The 26,719-nt window shown below is 45.4% G+C and overlaps 1 protein-coding gene across 1 annotated transcript; it reads left to right on the top strand.

The window, feature by feature from the left end:
• Positions 1-259: 259 nt before the first annotated feature.
• On the top strand, positions 260-26,719 carry LOC139789203 (transitional endoplasmic reticulum ATPase-like). Its single transcript, XM_071729717.1, has 17 exons — positions 260-454; positions 2,655-2,766; positions 3,149-3,321; positions 5,893-6,035; positions 6,992-7,122; positions 8,647-8,778; positions 9,071-9,173; positions 10,945-11,078; positions 11,348-11,483; positions 19,270-19,382; positions 20,020-20,184; positions 20,295-20,417; positions 21,421-21,633; positions 23,424-23,732; positions 25,248-25,403; positions 25,748-25,902; positions 26,284-26,719. Exons 1-17 carry the CDS (start codon positions 438-440, stop codon positions 26,387-26,389), a joined length of 2,421 nt encoding a protein of 806 aa, XP_071585818.1. The 5' UTR covers positions 260-437; the 3' UTR covers positions 26,390-26,719.

Consider the following 26,719-nt stretch of genomic DNA (forward strand, 5'->3'; position numbering starts at 1 on the left):
CTTTTCTTTTCTTTTTTCTCTTTTCTTTTCTTTTTTAATCTTTTCTTTTTTAATCTTTTCTTTTCTTTTCTTTTCTTTTCTTTTCTTTTCTTTTCTTTTCTTTTCTTTTCTTTTCTTTTCTTTTCTTTTCTTTTCTTTTCTTTTCTTTTCTTTTCTTTTCTTTTCTTTTCTTTTCTTTTCTTTTCTCTTCCTCGTTTCCACCTCCCCGATTGGCTGAGGCACTGGCGGAATTTCTGATTGGTCAGCGCACGCTGTTGTTAGGCTGGCGAGGCAGTGCGGGGGTGGAGCTGCTTCTTCCGATGACTTGGCTCTGAGATTCCGTCAGCGTGAAGCGCTCTGTCTCGCCGCTGCGAGCCTGCCCGAAACTCGCCGCTGTGCCCCGCTGCTGAGGAGCTTCTGCTGGCCGCTAATCTTCGCCCCTTCCCCCCCACAGCGCCATGGCCTCAGGATCCGAGTAAGTGTGGGCCACCCGCCAGCAGGCCGTGGCCTAGGCCTGGCCGCGGCGGTGCTGGGCCTGGCTCGGCCTACTCCCTTCGCCTCCGCGCGGCGCTGGCCGGGGTGGGTCGGGTCCGGTGGCGGGCCTGATCATGCCCCCAATCTCTCTGTGTCACGCAGGCTCTAAGGAGGTGGGGGCAGGGCAGGGCAGGGAGGGGGATGGGCATGGGCCGCTCCAGTCCAGGAGCGTCCCCGCAGGGGGCCCCCGCGCGCCACTACTCCCCTCCCTTTCGTCGGCCTCCCTGGAAAGTGTCGAGTCATGGAAGGGGGAGAGGCCTGGTCAGGCCTTTCGCTGGGCCCTGGCCATGCGTCTGCTCGGGGCCGTCCTGCTTGGGCCTCGGCCAGGATGGGTTTTGTTTTTCAGGCACCGGAGCGCCGGTGAAAGAAAGCAGCGAAGTGGCTGACCAGAGGCATGTCCTAGCCTCCTACCCGCAGGCTCGCAGCGGCCATCGGGTCTGGGCTAGAAGTGACTTGGCATTAGAGACATGTTCTGCCGGGCTGGCCTCAGTGACAACTGAGACAATCGGCTGTGTTTCTGTCTTCAGTGTCTTGCCTCGCTCTGTTTTCAGTTCCGGGCTGAGGGTCATATTTTCTGCTCCTCAAAAGTTAGTACTACTGGTCTCGCTCCCAGTCCACGTGAATTACTTACTTCATTGCCCCTTGAGAGTCTTTTAAAAAGACTTTTGCATAGTTGTTCTCACCACATAGGAATCAACAAAAGTTACTCTGCAACTGGAAAACAGTTACTATTTAGTTGCTATTTAGTTTACTATTTACTTTTGGGATAGTATTGATGTCTTGTGCTTCATATGCAAATTTGGCCATTAGCCGTGCCATTATATCCTCCCTTCTGACCTCTGTCTAGGGGCAGACTTGATGCAGGCTTTGAATTTAGCTCTAAAACTAAATTTTGTGTTCAGTTTCTCTCTTTGAGTTAGTGAAAGAAGGGAGTGAGAGGGAAAGTGTATGAGGCACTCTCTGACTGGAAACTTTTTGAAGAGCTTTAAATGTACCTAGGGTATTTGTCTGTCCTACCCTTTGCAGAATATTACCAGCACACATAGGAAAGTTGGCAGGAGAGAACCCCAGCCTATGCCTTAGGCTTTCCTGCTTAGTATTTTCAGTTCAGGCTCTCTGAATCAAAGAATTGTCACAGTTGGAAAAGACCTCTAAGATCACCACATCCAACTGTCTTTGATACATAGATGTTGGGGTTTGTCTGAGTGTATGGTTGAGATGCACAGACACATTTTGCTCTGTCCTCTCAGTTGTAGCATGAAGAACCCCCAGGAGAGATGCAATTAGGGCAAATGGTGATAATAATATTCTAAACTGCTACTGAAAGATGGGTAGTGCTTGTCTGTCAAAGTCCTTAACCTTGTCTGTAGGAGAAATAACATCACTCTCCTGTGCAGCTGTCATGTAATTCCTTAACACTTTTGTTTCTTTGTCTGCAGAACTGTCAGATCAGATAACTGAAGCTGATCCTGCACATTTAGATGTGTGCGTGCTGTTTCTTGAAGATCATTATTCCATTTTTAATGCCTTCAAGCTTTTAATATATCTGTCATATTTCTTGTGGTTTAGTGGGCTAGAGCTGCAGTGACTCCTGTGAAGGTTTAATGGAAAGGTGCTTATGTCCTAAAAAAAAAATTAAAGTGTAAAACCCTTTTTCGTGAGTGCTTGATTATTTCTACTGGGTTGCTAGGTTTAATAGGCCTCAACAGGCTAAACTCTTACAACTCTTCCTGTCAGGGGAGCTGCAGCATTGTCCTTTAGTTCCTCTATTTATCTGTGAATTGACACCAAATAGACTTGAACTTTTGTTTCAGTGGCAGTGGTTACATGTGATTTCAGATGACTGACTAATTCTTACAGTTGGCAACATCTCACTGATGACTTTTCATAAATAGCGTCATACCTATTTCCATTTGAGGCTAGTAAAGTAGTTATATTTAGTGACATAAAACATTCTGCTTTGAACTTCTGAAACAGGAATAGGAATGCCTAGGAATAATATTCTCCTTTGTCTTGGAAACAAGTATGATTTTCAAAAGACAACAAAGAAACCTGTACAAAATGGAGACCAAAACAGAGAGGTGGCTGGAAAGGGGGGAGTGATATCACTTGGACTCATTAACTTCTGTTTTCTTTTCCAGTTCTAAAGCAGATGACTTATCAACTGCTATTCTGAAGCAGAAGAACAGACCTAATCGTTTAATTGTTGATGAAGCCATCAATGAAGACAACAGTGTTGTGTCACTGTCCCAGGTGCGTCTTCTATAAAAGTAAAGCATTTAACCTGGTAATATGCAAACTGTTGCCTATTAACTTGAAATGTAACTTTGCAACATGAATCTAAGTATTTGTGTCAGAAGCTGCAGCAGTTGTAAGTGAGGGATGAGGGTTGTCTTGTTTTCTAACACTTCCATGATAAAATATATTTTGATTTTCATCTTCTAGGATTCAGTTGAGTTTTTGCCATTAGTCTGGCTTCAGGATTAGCTCTTGACTGATGTAGTGGGAGCCTCTGTCTTTCTAGATCTAGTATATAACTCCCAAGATGTAATTCTCCAAAATCAAATAGCTCTTCTTCAAACGCTTGAATTCTTGTTTTGTCAAAAGCTTGATCTAATGCTATTATTGTTTATAGGGAAAAATGGATGAATTGCAACTGTTCAGAGGAGACACTGTCTTGCTAAAAGGAAAGAAGAGGAGAGAAGCAGTCTGCATTGTTTTGTCAGATGATACCTGCTCAGATGAGAAGATTCGCATGAATAGGGTTGTTCGCAACAACCTGAGAGTGCACCTGGGTGATGTGATCAGGTGAGAACTAGTTTGCTGAACTGCTGCATATCCCTGAGTTTCATGAAATGAAAATGATGCTAAGGATTCTTGAAGTCTCTACAGGACCTTCATGAGCCCAGGTTCTGCCATTAAATTAAGCTCAATTACCCCACCATTGTCACAGTCCCCCAATTTAGTCAGATGAATTCAAGTTTTTCCTGTCTAAATTTTTAAAGTTCACAAAGTTAACTGTGGAAAGCAGTAAGCAACATTGTAATAGGTCTTGTAGTATGTTTAGCTTGAGCACTGAGCTGCCCTATGACAAATAGAAGTTAAAACTTGCTAGAAATCATAGAATACCAGGTTGGGAGGGACCTCAAGGATCATCTGGTCTAATCTTTCTAGGTAGGAACACAATTTAGAGGAGATGGCCCAGCACCTTGTCAAGCCTAGTCTTAAAAGTGTACAGTGTTGGGGAATCCACCACTTCCCTGGGGAGAATATTCAATGTTTGACTGTGCTCATAGTGAAACATTTTCTTCTGATGTCCAATCAGGATCTCCCCAGGAGTAACTTGCACCCATTACCCCTCATCTTTTCCATGTGACTCTTTGTAAAAAAGGGAGTGTCCATCTTCTTGGTAGCCATCCTTTAAGTACTGGAACAGGGTAATAAGGTCTCCCCTGAGCCTTCTTTTCTTCAGGCTGAACAAACCCAGTTATCTAAGCCTTTCCTCCTGCAGCAGGTTTCCCAGTCCTTTGATCATCTTTGTGGCCCTTCTCTGGACTCTCTCCAATCTATCTACAGTTGTTTGGTTTTTTTTTATAGTGGGGACCAAAACTGAACACAGTATTCCAGGTGTGGCCTGATAAGTGCTAAGTAGGGTGGGATGATGACTTTGCTGCTGCTGCTGCCCTTGTTGATGCAGCCCAGCATCCTGTTGGCTTTCTTTGCTGCTGCAGCACACTTAGCTCATGTTAAGCTTATTGTCCACCAAGACCCCCAGGTCCCTTTCCCTAGGGCTGCTCTTCAGCCAGGTGCTGCATTCCTGGATCATGTATTCTCAGGTCTATGTCTAACACAGGACTTTTGCTATAATGCTTGGAAAAGGTATTAGGAAAGCATTGAAGTATACATTTTAGGATATATATTCATGTGTATATTTGGGATGATATATGATGGGAATGGGAGGAAAAATGTGTGAGCATGTCTTAAAAAATGCTAATTTGCAGACAGCTCTTCCTCCTGAGAATCTTCCTAATCTGGAATATCCTACGTGTTCTGAGAAAATTGGCACCAGGTTTCTGATACTAGACTTCCTGGGATGATACCTGGAATAATTTTTAAATGCAAAATGTGTTTCATATGAACTTTGTAGAGGAGAGGAATGAGTCTGTTCCACCCATCTCTCTACTAATAGAAAATGCAAGTTTTAAATATGACTGTAGTTGGAACAGAACAGTGCTTTGATTCAGTCTGAAATTAAAATAAAGGTGGATACTTTAACCTGATGTGAGGTTGAGTAATGTCTGGTATGACAGTTCAGCCTGTGCTCTCCCCCTCTCTGCTGAGACTGTGACTAGTGGTTTTCAGCCTTACAGGTATGTTACCAACTGTCTTAGCTTAGTTGCAAGGGTCAGAGAATTTTCACACCCCTTGCTCTCAAAGTTTTTTGTTGTTGATTTTTTTTTTTAAGTACTTATTGTGTTACTGTGGCATGGTTTCTGCTGAAATCCAGATTCACATGCTAATCACTTCCTGCTTGTAGTCTGTCATCAGTTTTCCTTCCGGTGCAGCCTGTCTTTACCCTTATCTTCTCTCTGTAAAGTATGTGGTAAAAGAATCTATTGAGAGTCTCAAAGTACCATATGAAAAGTCACATGCTCAGCTGCAGTTCCATGTAGGCTTTTCTTACCTGGCAAAGCCAGTTTGAGCTTTCTGCCTCTGCCAGAGCTTGGTACTCAGAACTGTCACTACAGTATGCTGTTGACCTACACTGTAAAATAATAGCTGAAATGTTTATTTAAAAAGGGGGAAGGGGTCTTTGGACTTAAATGTCAGTTTCCACAAAGGGGGATTGACAGACACCTGGCTACCACTGGTTGGTATTGTGAGAGCCTTTGCTCAGAATCAAGGTTATCAGTAGTAGGAGCTCTATTCTCTGTAGTAAGTTATGTGAGAGAGAGAGGAAAGACAAAGTTTCCCCCAGCTCTCTTTCCTTTTGGTTCAGCAGTAGCTCCTTGAGAAAACATGTTATCTCATGACTTGCAGGTCATTAGGCTGCATTAGCAACTTGTGAATGTGCCTTGGGGATAGCAAGGGGGGTTACAGAAGAGCAGGGGGTAGGAAGAAAGTATAAAACTCAACAGCAGTTTCAGATAGGGCTAAAAGGAGTGAAGGAAAGTGTGTTAGCGTGTTAGTAAAAACTAGCTTGCTGATGGGCACGATATTTACCTTGTCAGCATTCTTATGCAAGTAGGAAGTCTCACCAGGGCTTTGGAGGGTCCTTTCTGGCATTTGTACTGGCCTGGGAAGGGACATCACTGCTTTTTCCAGACTTGGGTGTAAGTCTAGGATGATATGGATAACTGGAGTTTTCTTCTGTTGCAGCATCCAGCCTTGTCCAGATGTGAAATATGGCAAACGTATCCATGTGCTGCCAATTGATGACACGGTAGAGGGGATCACAGGGAATCTTTTTGAGGTCTATCTCAAGCCATACTTCCTGGAAGCATACAGACCCATCAGGAAAGGTAATAGCACCTGTTATTGAAGTATTGCCAGTGAGTGTGAGTTAGTCCTGAGACTGAATAAAGAGAATTTCTAGAAGTTTGCACACTCCACAAAGCATTTGACTGACATCTCTAGAGTGGGATTTTGATTATTTAATTTTTTCCTCATCTTCAGAAGAAGGGGTGGTATCTGTTGCTGGCTGGCAGAGCAGCTTGATAGTTCTCCTGCATTTTTTTGATACATGGAATGGGAGAGCATCAGAAAAGGCTTGGGTAGAACTAATTTTAATTTTTCTCCTGAGTTGTTTGATGAGATTTGGGAGTTACCTGCATATTAATGAATTGGTTGGATATACTAGCTGGCACCCTGAGTAAGTTAAATTTTTCAAAGTAATTAACAACTGGGAGAGTGCATTAAAAAAATATACTTTTAGAGTTGTGCTAGTACCAATTCTGCTGGAACTAATAGGTCCTTATGCAGTATAAACAAATTGAAGTTATCCAACTTCTGTAGTCCAGTTTAGCTAGGAGTCATAGTGCAGTATTATATATTATTCTACTTCAGAGGATAACCGGTTATAACTGGTAACAACTAGTTATTAATTCAAAATTAATTTTTATTCAGTTAGGACTTTGTCTGTCTGTTTTAAAAAGGTTAAATTGAAACTGAATGGAAAAGAAATGTGATTTCTTGCATCTGTGTTTTGTACTTGAGCAGAGTATTCTTTCTTTTGTTTGCTGGTTTTGTTTGCTTTTTGTTTCTGGATGAAATATGAGAACTTCAAGTTCTACAAATCTAAATGGTGCTTGGGTAGTCACAGTACATGAAGCTCTTGAGTTTAAAATGTAGAACAGTGTTAAAAATGCCAAGCGGTGTTTTTATGCCTATGTAACCCACTTCCTTGTCCTCTAGGGCTGCAGGTAGTACAAGGGTTGACATATGTTGTAGCAAGCTACTGAAGTGTAGGGTTTTACAGGTGACATCTTCTTGGTGCGTGGAGGGATGCGTGCAGTAGAGTTCAAAGTGGTGGAGACAGATCCAAGTCCTTACTGCATAGTGGCTCCAGACACAGTGATCCATTGTGAAGGAGAGCCCATCAAACGAGAGGTGAGCAGAATCTTGCCATGCAGTTCTACTGAATCCCCTGTGTCTGAAATGTTTCAGTGACAGTTCTTCAGAGCAGCAGTGTTTGCAGTTTGCTTTGGCATTTTGTCTATTGAATGTAATGATTAAAATCTTTAGTTTCAGGAGATGAGCTGCTGCTGAAGGTAGTCAGAGAAATGTGCTTCCACTGTCCTTCCTCATATGCTGAGATAGCACCAATGCTTAGGTTTGCTGATGAGGTGCGATACTTTGGCAGCAGCTGGTTTTGCATCTGCTTTCACATATCTCATGCTGGACTTAAATGCATCTTTTAATTGCAAAGTTCTCTTGATCCATAGTAGGGGAGGGCTTACAATGTTGCTAAATTTCTTGCCACATTAAAAGAAAGCAATCAGTGCTTTTTCAGTGAGAAATTTGAAATCTTGGCCACCTTACAGTTACAGAGTAGGAAATCTCAGAAATGAGCTAAGTTGGTTGTATAATTCTTGAAGTGTCTTTTTCCTACCTGCAAATTGGTGTGAGTGCTGGTTTGTAGTTAGCTTCCTTCTGAAAAATTCACCTCTATTTGACTCGTGAGACTGTCTGGGCACTGGATAAGTCCAGTTTGGGCTCTTAAGGACACAGAAGAGACAGATAGGAGCAAGTTAAGCCAAGGCCACCAAAATGATGAGGAGCCTGAGGTCAGAAGGAATGAGGAGCAGCTAGGAGAATGGGTTGATGCAGCATGGAGAAAGGAAGGCAAAGAGGCAGGCTTTACTGGCAACTGCCTCATGGGAAGGGGTGGATAACCAGGCTCTTCTAAGAACTCCATCAAAGGACAAGACTAGAGGCAATGCCTCAAACTGGATCAAGGGAAATTTCCAGTAGATATTAGGAAAAAGGTTTCCCCAAGGCCTGGAGAGGGCAGGAATCTCCAGACTTGGAGACCTTCAGCGCTTGATAAGGCCAGACCCTGAGCATCCTGCTTGAAGTAGTAGGTCCTGTTTGTGGGGCTTGGACTGAGCCCCTCTGAGATTCCAGGCGATGTTGTTTTATTTTTTTAGTGTAGCCTAATGTTACAGATAACTAAGGCCAGTAGCGGTTTGGACAGCCAGATGAATGGATGCTGTAGAGCTGTACTGGATTAGTTGGTCTTATCTGCACATTTGGATCTTAACATTCTCTGTTAATTTGAGTCAATCCCAAAAGAAAAAAAACTATGTTGGAGAACTGTATGGTAACTAGGGTATGTCAAGTATTTTAAAATATCACTTACAGTTTAAGGAAAAGTACATTTTTACTTGGCTTCATTGTCTATGGTTTTCTTTAAGTGAGGTCTAGGTACAAGCAGACATTTCCCTATTCATGTCTGGGAAGAGAGAACTAAGAAACAATTGTACAAGACACCAGGAAGACTTGAAAGTGAGAATCTCAAAACAGCAAAAAATGGAAATGAGCAAAAACTTGGATTCCTGGGTCCTGAAGACCAGGAGGGATTGTTGAACTACTGGTTTCACTGAAATATTTAATGTATTTCCTTCCGGGTAGGATGAAGAAGAATCACTGAATGAAGTGGGTTATGATGACATTGGTGGCTGCCGGAAGCAGCTGGCTCAAATAAAAGAGATGGTGGAACTTCCCCTCCGGCACCCTGCACTCTTCAAGGCCATAGGGGTGAAGGTAAGTCCCCATGTGCACTGGGTGGTAATAAGTAATTTGTGGGGTGTTTTTAATGCTGGTTTTAGGAAAGTATTTCTTTACATGTTTTGGACACAGATTAAAGTACTGGCAACTTGTGAAGGTTTTTGTGTGTCATGCAAAGTAGTAAGGGTGTTGATAGCAATGCTGGGATGGCATCTGTTGTAGGAGTTTGCATTGCAAATTTGGACTGGCTTTATCAAATGCTTACAGCTTCACTGTGAAGCTACTTAGGCATTCAGATACTAGCTCACCACCTTGTCTTTGTCCTCAGCCTCCACGTGGAATCCTGCTGTATGGTCCCCCTGGCACTGGTAAAACACTGATTGCCCGAGCGGTGGCCAATGAAACGGGGGCTTTTTTCTTCCTCATCAATGGTAAGTTTTGTGGCTGCCTTGTCCCCAGATCTGCTGCGTGCTTATTCATCCATCTCATTATAATAAATGGTATTTATAGGGCTTATAGAGCCATGTTGTCTCCCTGACACCCTTCCTTACCTCTTTGAAGTGTGCCTCTGGGGATGCTTAGAGGCCATTTGTGTGGAAGCATCTGTAGTGAGACTTCCCTTAAGCTTGATAGTTTTGTAGCAGGGTGGTTGGAAAGAGAGTTGCGATGCAGGGACTTTCAGTCTGGCTGAGTGTTCATTTATGTTGGAGAGGGCAGAGCTGTGCGTTAATTGGTGAGATTATTCTATGTATATGGGTGCAAGACACTTATTTCTGTTGCTGCCAGCATGTTCCGTTCAGAAAAAGAAGCTGGTCTTCTGTGGATTTCTTTTTTTCCCTCAACTAAAGCACAAGACCTGTTTTGTTTTACATAACATTAATTGGGAGGAACTGTCCTGAGAGCTTTAAGGATTACCTTGGGACTCAGCTACAAGTGACAGAACCTCCTATTGATCACTCTTCACCTCTAGCAGTTGAGATGAATACTGGTTTATGTCCAGTAAGGACCAGATTCTGAATTTTCCTCAGTTTTTCTGTCCCATTTTATAGTCAGTGCTGGAATAACTCAATGTATTTAGAGTGCTGCTTTTCTTTTCTGATTTCAGTCACTTAGACCCATGAAGGTGAAAGCTAAGTGGTGAGCATAGCAGTGAGCTGCGGTAGGGAAGTGACTTGCTTTCTTTCTCAAGATATCGGATGTAGATGGACTGGTTTTAACCACGTTGCCCTTATATACTTCTTAAGTGTGTGGAAGGTGTCACTGCATGCTAATGAGCCAGATGTTTCTTTAGATACTTGCACTTCTGTTGCATAATAAAAAAATACCACTATCAGAATTAGTGATGTGTTCTCTTTTTGCTGGTCTCGAGCCTGGAGCTGCAGGCAGTGTTGTAAACAGAGCTGGTATGAATTGGTGAGTTACTTGTAATGAAACACTCTTAGTTCCTGCCTGCACCAGTGGCACTTCAATCAGCTAGCAGCTTTGCACTCCTGAGAGTCAGGTTTCTTTTTCTTGGATCTCTTAAAAACATACTTTTCATTACCACTCCCATCAGCGTAATAGAAAAAAAAATGTGTAAAACCAGAATAAATCTGTGAGCCTGCTTTAGTGTTCAACAATTGTCAGGTATCTCAGGGGAATGCTGTTCTTCCTTCTGGGACTGATGCGCTTACATGTTTTTTTTTATTCTTTGAGGGGATTTTGGGCTGTTGTTTTTTTGGTGGTTATTTTTTGGGGGGGGGAACTCAGTTAGAGGGTCTTACGGAGGTAAACGTATACCTTGAAGCTAAAGACAGCTTCAATATCTTAAAGCTTTCTCCTTCCCTACCCTGATAATTCATAACCATATAATTTGGTTGCTTCTCTTACAAGCTAGGACTGACATTAACTGTGTGTGGTGGCACATTACAGAGAAGCTCACCGAGTGTGAAATAGGATAAGGAAATAGGGAGCTAAAGGTGGCTCATTGACTAGTGCTGCATTCTGTTGAGTAAACTGAAAACACCAGAATAATTATAGAAAGTAATTCTGCATGCGGTTCTTGCATGTTCAGCTGCAAATTTACCAAACTTGTTTGATAGTATTTGCTTTGACTTGAAATATAGATACTCCCATGCGAACGTTGTACTAAAAAAATTCATCTGCATGCCTTGGGGCTAGCTGCCTCTCTTCTGGGTGCTACAGTGCCACTATTTTTTCCAGGTCCTGAGATCATGAGCAAGCTGGCTGGCGAGTCTGAGAGCAACCTGAGGAAAGCCTTTGAAGAAGCAGAGAAGAATGCTCCTGCTATTATCTTCATTGATGAACTGGATGCCATTGCTCCTAAGAGAGAGAAGGTAAAGAAATTCTGTAGAAGGTAAAGGAGTACATCTTTTTTTTGGTAACAGCTGGTGTGAATCTCTGCATTTGACTACAAGATGGATAAAGAAGTATTTAACACTTGAATTCAGTTGGATGTCAGAAGTTGGATATCAGAAGAATTATATATAGCTCATGATATTTCTTAACAACTTGCATCTATTGTATCTGTCTGCTGTGGTACAGTACTAGCTCCTGTGCTGTGTTGTAGAGCTTTTGGTCTAATCATTACTTTCTCTCTCCATAGACACATGGAGAGGTGGAACGTCGCATAGTGTCTCAACTGTTGACTCTTATGGATGGACTGAAACAGAGAGCACATGTGATCGTTATGGCAGCTACCAACAGACCTAACAGCATTGACCCAGCACTCAGGCGATTTGGTAACCATGACTGCCATTTTTTTTTTTTTTTTTGTCTGTATCAGATATTTTGTTATGGGCTATGCTTTAGGGGCATTGGAAAGATATAGCAGAAGTTAATATTAGACCTCTTCTCTGTGTTGCATAAACTAGTGACTTGTCTCCAGTTATTGATCTGAAATTCATTTCTAGGCTTCCAGCCTTTTGTATAATTTTCTGTGCTTTATTAGGTTAGAACTTGTAGAAATAACAAAATACAGGGTAGCATGCTTTTTCACCTCATCAGTTGAGGCTATTTCAAGACTAAACGCTTAAGGGGTTGTTCCTCAGGTTGCAGAAGGATCTGAATTGTCCAATTTCTCTTACCTCTGTTGATGAGAAGTCTGGTAGTTTCTGAGATTCAGGTTTTTGAAACTTTGCAATGTGAATGAAGTTCTGTTGTATGACAGGTTGGTAAAGTCTATAATAGCAAACCAGTCAAGTTTGCAGGAAAAAACCAACCTCTTAAATGTTGTAGTGAGGCATTTGAATGCACAGCTATGGCTAGAGGAAAATGATAGGTGTACATACCTTAGTCAATATTGCAGTAATACATAGGTTTCCTGCCTTCCCGTATATTGGGGCAGTTCATGTTTTTCACCACTTGGGTACTGCTATGAAAGTTCTGAAAAATTAAATCTCTGTATTTGTGGACTCCTGTGCTGAGGACACAAAGGTAGGAATAAACAGCATTGGCCCAGGCTGCCCAGGACAGTGGTGGAGTCTGCATCCCTGGAGGTATTTAAAACTGTTGGTGTGGTGCTGAGGGCCATGGTTTGGTGGTGGCCTTGTTAGTGCTGGGTTAACAGTTGGACTTGACAATCTTAGGTCTTTTCCAATCTAAATGATTCTATGAAAAATGTCTCATGGTGTGTTGGTTAGGGGAAGCATATTTTCCTATAAATGAGGATTTATTTACAATCCTCTGTGTTGTATAATCTTGAACTCTAGTTAATACAGTAGTCTCACTTTTCCTAAATGGCTAAAGCCTTTCCTCCTTCTATGATCTGACTGCTACTGTGCTGATAGATGCTGCAGAGAAACCCAAAGCCCTGGCATTTTCTGAAATTGTACGAGTTTGTGGTTCATCATCATGTGTAGCAAGACGAACCTCTTTTAGGGCACGGCGCTCCAAAGTCCAACCAGGTGTTCCAGGAGAAACTCAGGAATAGTGCTCTGAGTCTAATGCTCTCAGGCCTGACTAGCCTGAACCAGTGCTACTGCTCCGAAAGTGGCCTCCCTCTCGCTTCCTCAGGTGTGAGCTTTATTGGCCCCCTAATCCTGCTCATGCGCAGTAGGGGCCTGCCCTAATCAGGCACAGGTGGACTTAACACAAGGTCATGCCCACTACCTGGCAATTAGTGCCACATGGTTGCCTCATTTCACTACATTTCCTTTTTTTTTTTTTTTTTTTTTTTTTTTTTTGAAGAACTACCATGACAATTGTAATAAGTACATAATAAACACAAATACAACAAAAATGACAATTCCTCTATTCAAAAGTTCAAAAGTATCAACAAGGTTATTCAGTTTGAGCTGCTGGATGATGCATCATTGTCCATTAATGATCTGGTCGCGGCAGGGCGTGTCCATTTACTGGGTACCCAAAGAGGTCCGGAGTCTGTGGAGACACAGCTATAATCTCTTCCACTAAACAGGAGCGGCTTGGGCCCTACCCACTGACCTGTAGATGGATCCTTGTAGTTGATTTGGACTTCCGGCATGCGGTTGATTTTCTGAGACGAGTAATGGAGTAACACGGGGGGTTGGTGGGAATCGCGGCTTAGACTGAGAAAGTTCAGTGCAAAAAGCACTTTGCTAAGCCGCATCTGTGGGTCCATGCCTTTGCTGTCTTTTTGCTTTTGTAAATATGTCTTCAGGGTACGATTGGCTCTTTCCACTATCGCCTGGCCTGTAGACGAGTGAGGGATTCCTGTAATGTGTTTTACTCCCCAAGTAGCAAGAAACTGCTTGACCTTTCCGCCTATATAAGCAGGCGCATTGTCAGTTTTTACTACTTGAGGGACCCCCATAACAGCAAAGCAATTGGTCAAGTGACGGACCACATGTAGACCTTTCTCCCCTGTCTGAGCTGTCCCCCAAAGCATGCCTGAAAATGTGTCTATGGTTACATGGACATACTTGAGTCGTCCGAATTCTGGAACGTGGGTGACATCCATCTGCCAGATCTCTCCTGCTTGCAGCCCACGTGGATTGACTCCCACTCCTAGGGCAGGGCCAAATTGTGCGCACTGAGGGCATGCTTTAACAATCCCTTTTGCATCTTCCCATGGAATTGCAAACATGCGCTTCAGCGCCCTGGCATTTTGGTGGAACAAGGAATGGCTGTTTTGAGCCTTCGCGAACTGACTTACGGGACCCTGCATTCCTAGGCTGACCAGGGAGTCAGCCTTTGCATTTCCTTCCCCTAGGCCTAATGATGTTTTATGGCTACGGATGTGAAGGATACAGCACGGCTGTGTGCGAATTTTCAGCACACGCTGTAATGTGAGGAAGAGTTCCAGTAGCCATTGGTTTTGTACTGGCTTGATAAGAGCATCCTCGATACGGTTTGCCACTCCTACCGCATATTGCGAGTCGGAGACGATGTTAAGGGGGACACTTCGCCACTGTGTTAAGGCCCAAATGATAGCCAGTAGTTCCAGAGCCTGCAGGTTGTCTTTGTCGGTGCCCGGAATCAAATGTTGCTTCCACTGTCCCTTATCCTGCCATACGCAGGTGGCCGTTTTCGACCTTTTTCCGGCATCAGTGAACACGGTGATACCAGGCACTGGACGCTCTGAAACAATTGGTCGTTCTATCCAATGGAACTGGCTGATGGCCTGCAGGCGCTTGTGTTTTGGGCCTCCATGACGGATATCTCCAGAGTATTTGAACAAGGCGAGTTGTAGTGGTATAGAGCGTTGCAGCAACCAATCAAAATCAATTGTTTTGATAGGGATGCTGATCCATCCTGGCTCTCGACCATCTACTTCAAGGCAACGTTGTCGTCCCTTTCGTATCAGGAATGCCGTTATCTCGGTTTGTTGCCAGATACCTTTCCGGGCCGTGTGGGGTGGAAATAACCATTCCAAGATGGCTATCTGCCGCACGAAGGACGGGGAAACAGTTTGATGCAAACTAACTCCGTTTATTCGTACTCTTACACACAGTTATATACCTTGTTCTTATCTCGCATAACATATGGAATTACCTGATTGATTAGTTACAGTTAGCATGTTACTACACGATTAGTTACATGGTAGGGAGATAACAACCTCTGTTTTACACCACTCATCTGTTTTTCAGGAGATCTTACAAGCAAGGGAGTCTGTAGAAAGTCCCGTGCTTATCTAGCATACTTGTAAGCAAGGGGGTCTGCATCTGCAGAAAGTCCCGTGCTTATCCAGCATGCCCGGGGCTAGGTTCACTCCATGGTTTGAGTGATAACCAGCCTGTCTCCATCAATTGTTCTGTGCTATCAATACATGCTGCCTTTATTCCTACAGCTATCGAGTCCTATGTTGGAGAGCTTTGGTTGTCATGGTGGTGTTCCCCATTTTTCCTTTTCCAGTTGAAATCCTGTAACAGCAGTGCGAATGGGAATGAAGGGTGGTTGCATACCCAGACTCCAATGGCTTGGGTGGCATCTCGACGATCTGCAAAGCCGGTTGCCAGTTTGTGGACGACTCGTTTTAACGCATTGGTATGGTTATCGGTCCAGTCCACTAACGTACCTGGTTGCGTGCCCCGCAATAGTGACAAAAAGGGGTGGATATCTGCGTTGGTGAGACCTATAACGGGTCGAACCCATTGAAGCTCGCCCACTAGCTTTTGGGCGTCATTCAATGCTTTGATCAAACTGATCACTTCCAGTTTTCGCGGTCTCACCATGGCGTGAGTGACTTGCCACCCTAAGTAGCTCCAGGGCGATTGTGTTTGCACTTTTTCAGGAGCTACAATTAATCCTTTTGTCTTCAGTTGATCGGCCAGTATCTGACTAATGTTGTCGGGGAACGGGGCTTTCTGGCAAAGCAGTATGTCATCCATATAGTGGTAGATTAGCGTGTCCGGCATTTCTTTTCGGATCGGCGAGAGTGCCCATGCCACGTACATTTGGCATATTGTTGGGGAATTTCTCATCCCTTGGGGCAACACTACCCATTCGTATCACTTCGCAGGTTCGCTTTTGTTGATCGATGGGATGGTGAAGGCGAAGCGAGCCGTGTCTTCAGGATGTAGGGGAACGGTGAAGAAGCAATCCTTAAGGTCAATAACCAGAAGGTGCCAGCTTCTGGGTAACATTGTGAGTAGGGGCAGCCCGGGTTGGAGGGCGCCCATCGGCCACATCTGGTTGTTGACCTTGCGCAAGTCGTGTAGTAGTCGCCATTTTCCTGTCTTCTTTGGAACTACGAAGACGGGCGTGTTCCAAGGGCTGACAGACGGCTGGATGTGCCCTGCGTCCAGCTGTTCCTTTACCAGACGGTTGGCGATTTCTAGCCACTCTTTGGATAGGGGCCACTGCTCCACCCAGACAGGGGTGTCTGTCTTCCATTGCAGTCTGGGAGTTGGCGGCACATCTGCAGTGGCCCTTATTGAAAATGTTGAGGGGGTTGGATGGGTTCAGGAATGGAGAGAACAGCCCCTAGTTGGCTCATAACCTCCCTGCCAACCAACCCTCCAAGTTGTCCTGGTAACGGTAACACATAGGGACATACGGTCACCGCTTGTCCTTCGGGAAACTGTAACTGCACAGGTTCAAGGGCCTGAAGGGGGGTGGAACCACCACCTATTCCCTGGACGGCATTGTGGGCAGTGATAAGTTTCCAATGACGAGGCCACACATTAAGGTTGATTATTGTAACATCAGCCCCGGTGTCCATCATCATGGAAAGGGTCTTGACCTCTTTTCCAGAGGTCAACTTTACAATTATAATGGGCCTTGTCTTCATCTGTTGCACTAAGGTTACCAGAGTGCTTCCAGAAGATCCAAAGCCTTGACTGCCTCATGCCACGGGGGCGTTCTTTCCCAGATTCATTTTTGGGAGGAGGACCAGTTGTGCTAGCGGGTTCCTGCTTTGATTATCAGGGGAGGCGTTAATGTAAAACAAGTAATCATGATTTCCCCTGTATAATCTGCATCTATAACTCTCAGGAGCACACCGAGTCCTGTGACTCCAGTGGAAGAACGGCCCATTAGTAAGGCTCCGATCATGCTATTTTCTTGGTAAATCGGTCCATATATTCCAGTCGGTATCCGGTGTACCTGTGTTGTCATGAGGGTGACGTCTACTGCTGAGGGCACATCGATGCCCAGGCTTCCCCTTGTGGCTGGGGCAGGGAGCTGGTGTAAAGCGCTGGCCCAGCTACTTGTGTCATGGCGCGGGGGCCTTGCGCGCTGCGCCTTCCGTTTTTTGCAAACCTACATGCCAGGTTGTTGTGGTTGTCTCTCTGGCATCGGTCACACCACACCGTGGCTGAGCAGACTCTTGCCGAGTGGCCTGTGGCTCCACATCAAAAGCAGACAGGGGTGGATTTTCTTGATCGATTTCTCCTTCTGTATCGATTTTCCCTTCTGTCTAGTTTCTGCGCAACTGCCGCGAGGAGCTTTTGAGTGGGTTCCAAGGCGGCGGCAAAGGCATTGGCCATGCCTTGGTTTTGTTGAGTTTGGGTGGCCCTGGTGGCTACCTCTAGCGTCTCCGAGACGTCAGCTGTTTTTGGTAAAGTGGAGAACAGTGACTTCATTCTCAGATTTGCGTTTTCAAACGCCAGCAGCTTGAACATGGATTCCTTTTGATCTGCTCCCAGCTTGGATTAAGTCATGATAGATTGCCAGAGTCTGTCAACAAAATGTTGAAAAGGCTCATTCATCCCTTGCTTGATGGCAGTAAATGAAGGGACTGGGGTAGCCTCTGGGACCACATAGAAGGCTCGGCGGGCTAGGTGCGCAGCGACGTGGTGGAGCACAGTCGGGAATTGGAGCCGGACTTGGACATCTGCATAGCGTCCTGAGCCCGTGAGCATCTGGCGGTTATCCCTAATGGTGGATCCCCAGGTGCTCGAGGGCAATTTGCTTCCACTTGGGCCAGGCGCTCCCATTCTTTGACCCAGACAATCTGCTGGGAGGGGGTGAGCAGGTACCTGGCCAGATTACGACAGTCATGGGAGCAATTAGTGTCGGCGGTGAAAAGCCAATCCAGGACGGCCTGACCACTCTCTGATTTTAATCCTCCCTCTCTCAGGGTCTTCTTGGCTTGTTGTAAGGTTTTCCAACTGTGCTGTTCGAATTGAGGTGGCCCGTTGTTATCGTGTAGAACAGGGCAAGCAGTGGTGCTGGCCTCCCAATCCCCTTCGAGAATGGCATCGCGGATGAGGCCAGACCATCTTCCGGGTCGGGGTTTAACAGCACCTTTGATGCCTTGGTTGTTCTGTCTTGGTAACAACGGGGTTGGAACGTCTTCATCGTCATCATCAGGGAGGGTGGGTGGGTCTCGATATTTATGGAAAGACAAGTGTTGTTCCATGTCTGTCACCCTTTTTTCTAAAGATTTCACGGCCTGATTTGTTTGTTCAAGGAGGGCTTTTATTTTGTCCTCCAGGCCGACGGGTGCAGCTGATGGAGCGGCCGCTTCTTTCCCATGCTCTTTTTCTGAGCTGGGAGGTGGCAGTAGGGGTGGTTTCAGGCAGCAGCTGGGGCTGCCCATCTCAGGGGCATGGGCTGTCGGCATCTCGTTTCTTTCAGTGCTCGGAGTAGGTGCTTCTTTTTCCTCCTCCGGCCCAATATCTGACAGGAACTCGGCTATGGAATGGTGTGACTTCCCCGTCATGCCCTTAATGGCAAGACTGTTGTCCCTTAGCCCTAATAGCGCCTTCTGGGTTTCTCCACCCTCAGGAGGAGGGGTGGGTAGCGGAGGTGCTGTGGGGACAACACCGGAGCCTGCTTCTGGTGGTGGCGTTGTAGCTTTTGAAGGAAGTGCTGCAATGGTGGTGATGGCAGCTTCCACCTCAGCTTTTATCTCTTTTTGGGCGTTAATCACCACCCCCCATGTACCGTCTAGTCCGGTTATGTTTTTTGCCATTTCTTGGGCACGGAGGCTTCCCAACAGGTCACTGACCTCCTGCCAGAGTTCCCACGTGGCCGCAGAAGACGGGGGGTGGGAGAGTTCTTGCTCCTTCACCCGTGTCACCAGCTTTTCATTAACAGGGGTGCTTGCTGACAATCCCATCTTTCCCTTTTTTCTTTCTCGGTCAATCAGTGGTAGAGAAGGAAAGGTAGCGGATCTTCTTACTCGACTCCTCGGGTTTTCTGCTAACGCTGGTTCGCGCCGGACTGGCTCCCTTCCTTCTGATTCGTCTGAGCGCGGGCTAGGTTGAGGTCTATGCCCGCATTCTCCACCAGATGTAGCAAGAAGAACCTCTTCAGTGGATGCGGCGCTCCAAGGTCCAACCAGGTGTCCCCATAGAATCTCATGAATGGTGCTCTGACTAGCCCAGGTCAATACTACTGCTCCAAAGGTGGCTAACCAGCCACTGGCTAACCCAGGTGTGAGCCTTTTATTGGCCCCCTAATCCTGCTCATGCCCAGTAGGGGCCTGCCCTAATTAGGCACAGGTGGGCTTAACACAAGGTCAAGCCCACTACCTGGCAATTATTGGCACCTGATTGCCTCATGTCACTACAATCAGGTTCCTCTGTCAGAGGAAGGCAGCAACTGCAGCTCCTCTAGTTTGCAGAATCAGCAGCTCAACATATGTTTTGTACTCCCCAGGTCGTTTTGACAGAGAGGTAGATATCGGTATCCCAGATGCCACTGGGCGCCTGGAGATCCTGCAGATTCACACAAAAAATATGAAACTGGCTGATGATGTTGATCTGGAACAGGTGAGTAGCATGCTGTTAGGAAAGTTTGTCTCTGCAGACAGATGTTTGTGATGCTCTGTTTTGTAGTGCAAGATTTAAAGCTTGATCATGTAAACATAGTTGCTCATTTAGGACAGCATGAAACTGGGTGAATGTGTGATCTCTGGGCTTCCTTCTGACTAGTTTACCAGTGATCAAAAAATCCTCACTAGTGAAGAATGACATAGCTATGTGAAACAAATATGTATCAGTCTAGTCTGGAAGTGCCTTGCCACTGTTTTCCTGGGTTTGTTTGCTGCGGTGTTCTCTTAAAAAATTAAACAAGCCTGAAACAGCAACTTTTGTGCTGGGTGAACATTGCGGTCATACTGAATGTTTACTGTAATCTCTGTCCTGAATAAAGAACTGCAGTCCTTAGGGTTATCTTTCTGCACACCTTCTGAATTCCAGTTGCACATTTGATCTCAAGTAGGAGGTAGAACAGCAGTGTCTTTGTCTTAAGTATGTGATAGCACTTGTCTTGAATTTGCAGCAGAGCAGTGATGTTCCTGTCCTTCAGTTTTGTTGCACCTCTGAGTGAGTGACCAGGGCATGCATTGCCCTTGCAGAACACTTGCTTGTATCCCTGTGAGTCATAGTCAGTGCTCTGCTTTTTCAGGTGGCAAATGAGACCCATGGCCATGTTGGTGCTGACTTGGCTGCTCTTTGCTCAGAAGCTGCTCTTCAGGCTATCAGAAAAAAGATGGATCTCATAGACCTAGAAGATGAAACCATTGATGCTGAAGTGATGAACTCGCTGGCTGTGACCATGGATGACTTTAGGGTAATGCATGAGTGCCCCTCTTTCTTTTGGGTGCAATGTCTAATTGCTTATCTGAAGCACGCGAACATAATGTGTTAGAATTCATATAGTGCTGTTTCTTGTAATGATAGTGGGCTCTGAGCCAGAGCAACCCTTCTGCTCTTCGGGAGACTGTGGTGGAGGTGCCTCAAGTTACCTGGGAAGATATTGGTGGTCTAGAAGATGTAAAGAGAGAACTACAGGAACTTGTACAGGTAAGGGTTTCCAACAGACTTTTGCCTAGTCAGCTTGAAAAATAATAATATCCAGAACCTCTTCATATTCCTGTTTGGGCTGTGAACAGGGAAATGCAAAGTTTTAATGGTATTTATGGTAATGGACTGATGCTGTTCCATCTTGGTTAACTTAAAGACAGGAAGGTGCTGGGGAGCACCATCAGGCTTTCCTTAGCTGAGTCTACAGTGACATCTTGGGTGGGTGTTTTGCTACATACAGAAACAGCAGCAGTATTGCTTCTTTTAAGTGGAGACCAGCTGAGAATCCTGTTATATGGTGTCTTTATATTCCAGAAAGTGGATGAAGATTGTCATACAGAGTCTCTGAAGGGCTTTCCATCAGTATTAGCATAGGGACAGGTGAGAATTAATTGTGAAGACTTCTATGAAAGGAGAGGCTGAAACAAAGTCATAAATGGTCTGCAGAAACTTCTGGTGTCTACCTGCGTTGGGGTGGTTTGGGTTTGATATGTCCATGCTTTCAGTTGTCACTGTAGAAACAGTCTCTCTGTGAATAAAATAATATACTTTTCAGTCTAATTTTCTTGCATGTCTCTGGAGGGCAGAGCAAATATGTTAGATGATGAGCTGTTCCCTTTTGCTTCTGCAGGGCAGAGTGAAGCTGGGGTTAAGTGTGCTGGAAAACTACCTGAAATGGTATTTAGTTCATAGGTGAAAATACACTGTTTAAGTCAGCTTCACAATTTATCTGTGGTGGTTTTCAAACCAGTGCCCATTTAAAAGCTCCAGTGGCACCAAGCAGGCAGAATCTTGTGTTTAACCCACTAGAAATCTCAGGTAGTGTTTCTGGTAGGAGCAGAAACAAAACTGATCTAGTGAAAGATGTACCTGCCCCTGGCAGGGAGGTTGGACTAGATGATCTTTGAAGGTCTCTTCCAACCCAAATTGTTCTGTAATTCTAAGGTACATACCTGTTCTGGTTCATCACAAGAGGTTTTTGCTTGGTTGCTTTGTTCTTCAGTATCCTGTGGAGCACCCAGACAAGTTCCTCAAATTTGGCATGACCCCATCAAAAGGGGTTCTGTTCTATGGGCCACCTGGTTGTGGTAAGACACTGCTGGCCAAAGCCATTGCCAATGAATGCCAGGCAAACTTCATTTCCATCAAGGGGCCAGAATTGCTCACCATGTGGTTTGGCGAGTCTGAAGCTAATGTGCGTGAGATCTTTGACAAGGTAAGTGTGTGTTCTATTCTTTGTACTATGTTTGTGCTGAGATACCCCCAAAATATTGTCTCTACTGCATTTGTCTTACTGACCTGGTTCTTCTGTGTTTAGTTTTCCCCACTTGCACTGAAAGCAGAGGCTGCTTTCCTGATGTTAGGGAATTGAGTCTCTTTGGCAACATAGCTATTTAAATGGCTTTCTCCTTCTGAAATTTGTCTGTTGTTACAGGATGATGAATGCCCCAGTGTCTTACCATAAGGCTAGCATTAGGATGGCATAGATATTCTCTGCATCCCTGAAATCTTTGACACCTCATTAGCCATCGCCTTCTACAGATTTTCAAAACATGCTACGGGTTCTTAGTCTTCTGCAATTGGATTATGTCATGGTTTAGCAGTTTGGGCAGACCAAAAACCAGAGGACAGAATTGCTTTCTATTACCCTCCACTCTACTCTCCCAAGGGAAGATAAAAGGGGAATAAGGACAAGAGACTTGAAAATTGGAAATTAAAACTGAAACAGGTCTACTAGAACAGAAGGGCAGTAACACATAGGGTAAGGAACAAATACACAGATATATACAACCCGACCTTGATGCTGGCAGGGATAGGTGCCTGAGGGCCCCCTGCAGCAGGGCTGACTTAGGAGAGGGCTCCATGGCTCTTTCCAGCACCCGATGGATGTGGATTCTGAAGAGCATGTGGCAAGCTGGTGGTAAAGGAGCAGGGCTTCTGGTCTGCCTGACTTTATATATGGGCAGGAAATGGGAGGGAATATTGACCTCTCTGTGTTCCATCTCTCTTGGATCCTCAGGGTCTTAAGGACCCTCTCTTTAGTTTCTCATACTCAAACTTTAGTTCTTCCACTCAAACAATGACAGATTAGATGATTGTGGTAGGTCCCTTCCTACTGAAACAGTCTCTTCTGTTCTTATACTTCATTGTATATATATGGCTTAGAAAGGACCTCACTCCTACTACTCAGTTCCCCTGTAAATAGGAGGTATCTGCATGGATTATCTTGGGAGTTCTCACTCCTGTGGTCAGGAAAGGTGCTGGAAGAGCAAAGTTGGAAGGAGATTGAGAAAGAAAAATTTAGGTTGAGAGGGAACCTCAGAGGCCATCTGGTATAGCTGTTTGTCCAGAACAGAGAGAGAACTTGGAAATTCAATCAGGTTGCTCAGGGCCTCATGTTCTGAACATGTGCTAAAGATGGAGAATCCCTGATCTCTCTGGGCCTTGTGCTAGTGTTTGAGCTCTCTGTGTGAAGTTTTTTTTCCTTATTTCTAACTGGAATTTTCTTTGTAGACATTTGTGCTTATGGTCTTTCATCCTTTCACTACACACCTTGAAGGAGGATCTGACTCCCTTTTCCCTATAACTAGCAATTAGGTAGCTGGACACAGCAATTGGATTTCCCCCTTCCATTTGATATATCTCATCTACTGATACTTGTTTGCCTAAATATAACCCACTGGCTCCCCCAGATCTTTCAGGGGGAGTTCTGGTCCAGACCAATTGGCTCCAGCTTACCCTTTGGGCATTGGAGTTACCATCCTTCTGCTCAGTTCACAATGCTTCCAGCTTTGGGGAAATACAACTTGTTGTTCGTGAGAATTTAATTGAGGGTTTGTGTGGCAGGAGACTGTTCTGAAGCAGCTCCTCCAAGCTCTCCTTGTGGCAATAGTGTTCTGGTACTTCTGAGTTGCTTTAATGGTAGGGTAGGCTTAATGTGAAATCACTGTGCTCCTCACCTGGTGGTATTAACGTGGAGTAATTGTTCCTGTTTGCTTTTTGAAGGCCCGCCAAGCAGCTCCTTGTGTGCTCTTCTTTGATGAGCTGGACTCCATTGCAAAGGCTCGAGGTGGAAATATTGGCGATGGTGGTGGTGCTGCCGACCGTGTCATCAACCAGATCCTGACAGAGATGGATGGCATGTCCACCAAGAAAAACGTCTTCATCATTGGTGCCACCAATAGGCCAGACATCATTGACCCAGCCATCTTGCGCCCTGGCCGCCTGGATCAACTCATCTACATCCCCCTACCCGATGAGAAGTCCCGGGTTGCTATTCTTAAGGCAAACCTGAGGAAATCACCAGTTGCCAAGGTAAGTTCTGTACCCTGACTGTGTCTGACTTGGATTTGCTTAGTGCTGCACATGCTCCTCACAAGCTAAGGATAGAGCAGGGGACTGGTGACTGCTCCCTGCACTACAGAGCTGGGAAGTCTTCAGTCCCTGAAGCATAGAAATGAAGAGATGGGGGAAGCTTGAGCTCCAAGTCTAGATATCAACAAAACCAGGTGTTGGTGTATAAGCACAGCAGATCTTTATCACGTAGTGGAGTTCTGCCCACAATATGGGAACAGAAAAGCCTGTTATGGCAAGACGGAAAAGATTCTTTTACTCTGAAATAAAAGTAAATGTAGAAAACGGGGGTGGAAAATGGAAATTGAAGAGGAATCATTGCAGTAAATTGTTGCTAAACTCTATCCTAGAGAAGGGCTATGTCCTTCATCTGGGGAGAAGGCAGTAATGCAACTGAGAGTTAATCAGAGAAAGTGGATGTCAAGTGAGAGCTCAAGCTATTTTATGCCAAGCCAGCAGGTGCTTTTTAGGTGCTGTTGGGAAGGAAAGCTTCAGAGGAGGTTGTGGTACTACCTTCCTCAGTTGAGGGGAAGGAGAAGGAGGTTGTTTGTCTTGGTCTGCCTGTGCCACATCTCCATTTCCAGTCTGACAGTGTTTCATTTGACTCCTAATGCTGGGACCTGAACAAATCATACTAAATCCGTAAGTCAACCTGTCCCTTCTTGAAAGTGAACAGTGCAGAGGCATTCTGCCCCTCTACTCCACTCTTGTGAGACTGCCCCCCCCCCCCCCCCTTCAGTACTGTGTCCAGCTCTGGGGCCTCCAGCATAAGATGGACATGGACCTGCTTGACCAGGTCCAGAGGAGGACTAATAAGATGATGAGAGAGCTGGATCACCTCCTATGAAGACAGGCTGAGAGTTGGAATTGTTCAGCTTGGAGAAGAGAAGGCTTCAGAGGGAACTTTTAGCAGCCTTCCAGTACCTGAAGGGGCTACAGGAAAGCTGGGGAAGAACTTCTGACAAGGGCATGGAGTGATAGGACAAGGGGGAACAGTTTTAAGCTGAAAGAGGGGACATTTAGGTTGGACATTAGGAAGAAATTCTTTCCTGTGAGGGTGGTGAGACACTGAAACAGGTTGCCCGGGGAAGTTGTGGCTGCCCCCTCCCTGGATGTGTTCAAGGCCAGGTTGGATGGGGATTGAAGCAACCTGGGCTGGTGGGAGGTGTCCCTGCCCATGGCAGGAGATTGGAACTAGATGATCTTTAAGGTCCCTTCAAACCCAAACCAGTCTGGGATTTACAGCTTCTTTGCAGGGTCTTGCTGGGTATATGTGGAGTGTTGCTGGCTTTTGTACATGGTTAACTTTTCCCAAAACCAAGAACCTTGACAGCTCATCTTAAAATGGGCCAAAGTTGAGGCATCTCCTTGATACCATGGGATCTAAAGACACCTCTTTTTTCACCTGAGGGTGTACAGTGTAAATTACAGGGTTTTTTTGGGTTTTTTTTTTTTTTTTTTTTTTTCCCCCACTAGGATGTTGACCTGGATTTCCTAGCTAAGATGACCAATGGCTTTTCGGGGGCTGACCTGACAGAAATTTGCCAGCGTGCCTGCAAACTGGCCATCCGTGAATCCATTGAGAGTGAGATCAGGCGAGAACGTGAGAGGCAGACCAATCCCTCCGCCATGGTGAGTGGGGCATTCTGAGCTTTCCCTGCTCGTGAGACAGGCAGCCCACCCCTGCCCGCGCTCAAGGTGTGTTCCTCTCCATAATTCTTGGATGGGGATGAGTGGGCTCTCAGCACGGAGTGTGGAACTGGAGCACTTAGTTCTCATCTTGGGGGAGGGTGAGGCCCTCCTGGGGTGTCTCATTGTCGTCATTGCTCAGGAGACCCCTGCTGCAGCTGGGACTCAATCTGCCAGTGTCCCTCTCCAACCCCTACTTTAGCATTGGAGCATCCTGGCCTAGAGGGCAGGTGTTGGGCCATGGAGCTTTGGCATGCAGCTCACCTGGGCCCTCTGTTCCACTACAGGAAGTGGAGGAGGATGACCCAGTTCCTGAGATACGAAGGGATCACTTTGAGGAGGCCATGCGCTTTGCTCGACGCTCTGTCAGTGACAATGACATCAGAAAATATGAAATGTTTGCACAGACTCTACAGCAGAGCCGTGGCTTTGGCAGCTTCAGGTAACTGTGGGGGAGGCATTGTGGCCCCAGAACAGAGCACCGAGGCAGCTTTCTGTTGAATTCTGGGTATCAAATTCCCTCTTCCACTGTATTTTCCCATTTTTCCTCAGCATATACAGAAGCCAGCTGAGCATGTAGCAGGTGTAGCTGTGCTGCGAGTCAGTTGTAGCTGCTCTTTTAGTGCTCCTGAAGTTCATCAACCCTTTTTTCCTTTAACATGAGCAACATCCAGCAGCCATATGTCTTGTGTGACCTGCTGTAAGACTTGATCCCATTTCTCCTGCCTGTCCTACTTGGCACCAGGATGTTGGCATGGAGGGAGGGGATTGTGGTAATCTGCGAGACACTTTTGAACAGCATCCCTTCTCTCCCCTTCTGTAGGTTCCCATCAGGTAACCAGGGCGGCACAGGTCCAAGCCAAGGCACAGGAAGCGGCAGTGGGGGAAATGTGTACAGTGAAGACAATGACGATGATCTCTATGGTTAACTTGCTGTTCTCTGTTGACCAAACTCTAAATCAGGCCATGGTGTACAGGGAAAAATTCAGTGGACTCTCAGCTTCTTCATTCCTCAGTCAGAACAGCGTAGCTACGCAGACTTTGTACAGGGAATGTTTTCTGCAAACACAAATCTAGATGGGTGTTCAGTTTTGAGGCAGACAGTGAATTAACAAGGAGGGGAACCAACTTAATTTCTGAGAACTTTCTGTTCTAGTTTATATGGTAGAATCAGCAGCTTTAGCAAAGAGTACAGTGCTAGCCTGTATAAAAAATATCCCACAAAATGATTAAAAAATTAATAAAAATCCTACAACTCT

Source organism: Heliangelus exortis, chromosome W (genome assembly GCF_036169615.1).
Source record: "Heliangelus exortis chromosome W, bHelExo1.hap1, whole genome shotgun sequence".
Lineage (NCBI taxonomy): Eukaryota > Metazoa > Chordata > Aves > Apodiformes > Trochilidae > Heliangelus > Heliangelus exortis.